Below are 4,449 nucleotides of genomic sequence, written 5' to 3'. Positions count from 1 at the left end.
CCCTTAGATTCGTCCCAGTTATCCTTGGGTGGCAACACGAGGCTGCAACAACCAGGTGGAGCGCCCCGCCAAGCGCTCGAGGTCGATCTGCATTTCGCTGTTGAGGTTTGTTTGATCATGGATGACACTTGCGCTTCAGATGCTGCGATCGCCGACGTAGTGAAGTGATATCTCACGGTATTCTGGGGAGCTTGGGTGCAAATCTCGGATCCTGCGATCAGTTCGTAGTGCATCTTCTGTCCAGAGCACCATCTGTGTGATCACAACAGGGTCTGACGGAAAGATTCCTGTGAAATGTGGACAACTGGTAGCGCTGCGTACGCAACTGTTATGAACATCTGCTTGACGAGGAGCGTTAAGGCGAAGAAAGCCAGACGAGACGTTTCCTATTTACTTTCTGCAACTTTGGGTATCAAGGATGCGAATGCCTCTTCTGCTGATCTGTGTGTCCGACATAAAAACGTTTGACAACAGAGCACACTCCTGCTAATAGACTGGGATGGTGACCGTACACTGAGACAAAGAGCAGTGCAATGCAAAATTCAGTACCATACTCCTGAAGCGTTTTTTAGTGATTGAAATCGACGCTGTATGAGCGCAGGACAGAAGAATGTGGAGAGGAGAAGCCACGACGAGTGTTCCGACGAAGCATGTGACGCTTATCGATCCCGTGCATTTTTCAAAACGCCTTCGACCAAACGACTGAATCACAGCTCGGACTGATCTCGTTGGAAAGCTCGCTTGCCTCTTATTTGATGAATAGCAGTTTTTCTTCCTCGAAAATGCGTATTCGCATCCTCCATATTTCCCGAATGAAGTCTCATCGAGTAAAACGAGCAATAGTTTCACTAGTCCGGAGCTTTCGTGCTTCCGCGCGAAATCCAGAGTTCGTTGTTCAACGGGCGATGCTCGCTCATAGAGGGTTGCTTTTTCCCTTGTCCATGCGTATCTCTTCAGCGGTGCTTGTCTCGACGGTTCGGAACCTTACCATTCTGCGACTTATTTGATTGTATTTATTTGAGCATTCATGGACTGTATCAGTTTAACAAGAAGACGATCGTTTAGACTGCGTTTTCTAGGTTCTGCTCTCCGATGCACGACGTTCAAAATAAGGACTTCCAGAAGGGTGGTTCATCCAGCTGCTTACCTGAGAATAGCTTACTTCTACAAGTAAGGTCCTTTGCTCGCGAGCTCGCACTTGCATTACAAAGACTTTTTGTGATCTTCCTCCGCTCTACTGGATACTTTGCTTCTGTTCAATACCCCCGAGAGAAACAAAAGGAAACAAAAAGACCGTTCTCGTACAGGTGTCCCAGAACTCTGCGCTCTGTTTAGAACTGAGTACATCAGTCTGCGAGGAACTTCTGCCTGGCGGTGCGGTTCGCCTGCATCCACGGTGAAGTTTGCTCGTTGATCAAACCAAGGGCAATGCTTCTATCAGTATCTTACGGTGTCATGTTGCATCTAATTTCTCCTGAAAGACTTCAAAATAATTGCCGCCATTCAAGCCCCTGGCATCGAACCTCCCCAGGTGGTACGAACGCCTTGGTCAGTGTTGACGTTTGCGCTTGTCTTGCCTTCGTTTCTCGCGTTCACGATACAAAGCGCGTTGTTCCCAGGCGTATTTCTCTCGTCCTGTTTAACGGGTGTATCCGGCCCTATTAGAGTGTCCTGTCTGGCGAAACGTTGACTTGTCTTCGGTGTTGTGGACTCGCAGAGGTTTACAGCTGGTTCTCGGGTACGCTGCAGTAGTTTCGGGCTCCGCAGAGCTGCTCGCTCGTGAACAACATCGAGCGTCCTGTCAAAGCTCTGGTCGATGCGCCCTGAAGCGGGTCTTTCGTACGAAGACGCACACTGGAGTTCCGAGGCTGGCCGCTCATGCTTTCCCACTGGACAGTCATACAACTAGGGTTTATTGCGTGCCTGCTGTTGCTGTTCATACGCGAACGAATACAACGGGCGGTGCTAGAACAAAGACTCTGGAACTACATTCAGTTTGGGACGCTCACTGAGAGACAGAAGAAGCCTGCGTTGCAGCTGAGAGCCTCAAGGATTGCGGGCGATCAGGCCCCGGTGCTTGCCAAGCAGCCGATACCGACCCAGTCTCCTGAGGAGAGCTCGCCACAGGGCGGCCGAGTACACAGCCAAACAGGTTTCGCACTCTTGGATGACACAGAAAGCACCGAGCACGACACTCGCGACACCACAGCGCCGTCTGAAACGGAATCGCTGCCTCGAGAACGGAGCGCAGAGACACCTGATCTCCATATCAGTTGGCGGAATCCTTCTTCGGATACCCACATACGACCGGTAAGTGCACCTGTGAGCCCCAGCGGTATCACCCGGGAACTAGAGTGGCGCCAAGTTGCGGCCAAAGAGGCACTGAGGCGACGAAGGGCAGAACGTCAGTCCTTACGCCTCTACGAGGAGTGGCTAGAGTTCCTAGCGGAACACAGTGATCAACAGAGGGCCCGTCACTGGGCACTGGAGCGTCTCCGATGGGGCCGTCAACTTGGTGCCAGCGGTTCGTTCACTTGGAGTACTCCCGAAGCCAACCTGCGTGCATCGACGAGTTCGAGCACAACTTTGAATGCAAGTGCAGACGAACAAGGAATCGTCGTATCTGAGGATGAACATGCTGATGCTTTGCTCGAAACGAGCGTGGAAAATCTGTCAGTCTTGCGAGATGTGGATGAACTAGAGCGGCAATCTGAGCGCAAGCATCTGAGCTTCACGCCAGCGTTCAGCCGGGAGCCCACAATTGCCCGCACTAGTTCCTGGGCTGAAGCCAATGATGGCCATGACGCTGATGCGGGAGCAGAAGCGCGAGCGAATCTTGCCGCACATGATGCACCAGGCGCTGGTGATAATGACTATGTCGCCAGCGATACTGCTGCATATGGTAAGGACAACAATGTCATGGCACAGCACGTTGCTGAAGCACCTGGTAGTGCGCAGCAACCGACAGGGGAAGCTCGCCCAGGGGCGCGCGCTCCTCTATGCCAACGCGAGTTGCGCTCGAGTCGCCTCTCGTGGCGTTGGCAACGGATCCACGAGTCGTCAGAGATTCCAACTGGTGTTCTGGTGCGTCACTTGGGGCCGGAGTCGACACTGGATGTGGCACGAGCCACAAGTGCCACACGAGTCGTCGGAAATCCCACGTAGTGTGGTGGAGCATTGTTTGAGGCAGGATTCGACACCGAACGCAGCGTCGATGACAAAAGCCGTCGTGGATACCCCCGGTGCTGCACTGGAGGGTTGCGGCTCGCCGGGGCGACCTCTTGGTGATGGCGAGCGCTTCCTTACGGTAGCTAGCGAGATGTTTTTGGCGCTTGGTACGACCTCAGATGGTGATTGCTCGCTAGAGCGGTCGCTTTGGATGGCGAGATCCTACCCATGATATCGATTGAGAGTTCATGGCTCTTGATTTAGCTTCCGATTGTGACTTGGCATTGCTGGAAATCCATATCTATGTAGAGCGTCTCGAGAACGCGAGTACCCAGCAAATCTCTGCGTCCTGCACAGCTCCTGATCGTTTTTCTGTTTCTTGTGATCTTCCTATTTCGGAACTTGGTTAGGAAGCATAGGATTCGCAGGGGATCTCATGTGAGCAATGATATTTCTGCATAGCCTCTGCGTGCCTGTTCATTAAAAAAGCCACAGGCGTGTGTCTCGCATCAGTGCTTCAACCCCGACTGCTTCTTATAGGCTCCTATCTCAATGATACTCCAGGCCCAGGAGCGTAAAATCATTTGCGTTTTCGCAGGTATTGAAAATGTATCCCAAGCGCTATCATTTGAAAAAATAAATAATCTAAGAGAAAAGGTATGAACATGAAAGCTGGGGATCCCGGAGGCCCGTCATTGCATACTGCCGGAACAAGAAAGACGAGAAATCCTTATATTGCCGACCATTGCGCGAAGACGAGCAAGTGACGAAGAAGAAGACGAAATGAGGAAGTGGGCGAGAAATGATGTTCACCAGACGGTGCGGCAACGAAAATATAGTGGCATTGAGGCCGCGAGTTCGAGGAATCCTCGCATTGCTGAATTCCACCAGAGGCAAGAAACGCATGGAGTTCGTGAACCGTGACTTGAGCGCCGACACCAAAATCAGCAGATGTGTGGTGTTGAAGAGGACACCCCCGCAGCTGACGCGAATGAACTTTATGGGGCAGCCTCTCCTGCTCAAAGAGTACAAGGAGAAGTTGAATCCGTTTGCGGTAGGCCGGCCCGAACACGACTGCAAGGTGTCTGCGCGTGAGTAGATACGTGTACCGAACATGGTTGAAGAACGTTGTTCCTTTTGCTGTTCACGTGCATATGCAACAGCTGCTGCATAGGACACGAGACACTTCGTCCTTGCAAGCGCAAGTACAGACGCGAATGTTTCTGCATTTCATTGCGAGGCCATTCGTCACAATTGCAAGAATCGAATTGCTTCCCGCAG

At 52.0% G+C, this 4,449-nt stretch overlaps 1 protein-coding gene across 1 annotated transcript, besides 1 other annotated feature; it reads left to right on the top strand.

Annotated features, from left to right (window-relative positions):
* Positions 1 to 113: part of a sequence feature (possible transcribed region) that runs on past the window's edge.
* A 1,765-nt stretch (positions 114 to 1,878) lies between these two features.
* On the top strand, positions 1,879 to 3,165 carry CYME_CMS150C (hypothetical protein; the record flags this gene model as incomplete). Its single annotated transcript, XM_005538754.1, has 1 exon — positions 1,879 to 3,165. The coding sequence occupies one exon, from the start codon at positions 1,879 to 1,881 to the stop codon at positions 3,163 to 3,165; it is 1,287 nt and encodes a 428-aa protein (XP_005538811.1).
* Between the last annotated feature and the right edge of the window lie 1,284 nt (positions 3,166 to 4,449).

Source organism: Cyanidioschyzon merolae, chromosome 19, assembly GCF_000091205.1.
Source record: "Cyanidioschyzon merolae strain 10D DNA, chromosome 19, complete genome".
Classification (NCBI taxonomy): Eukaryota; Rhodophyta; class Bangiophyceae; order Cyanidiales; family Cyanidiaceae; genus Cyanidioschyzon; species Cyanidioschyzon merolae.
This window is presented reverse-complemented; position numbering and strand designations above follow the sequence as displayed.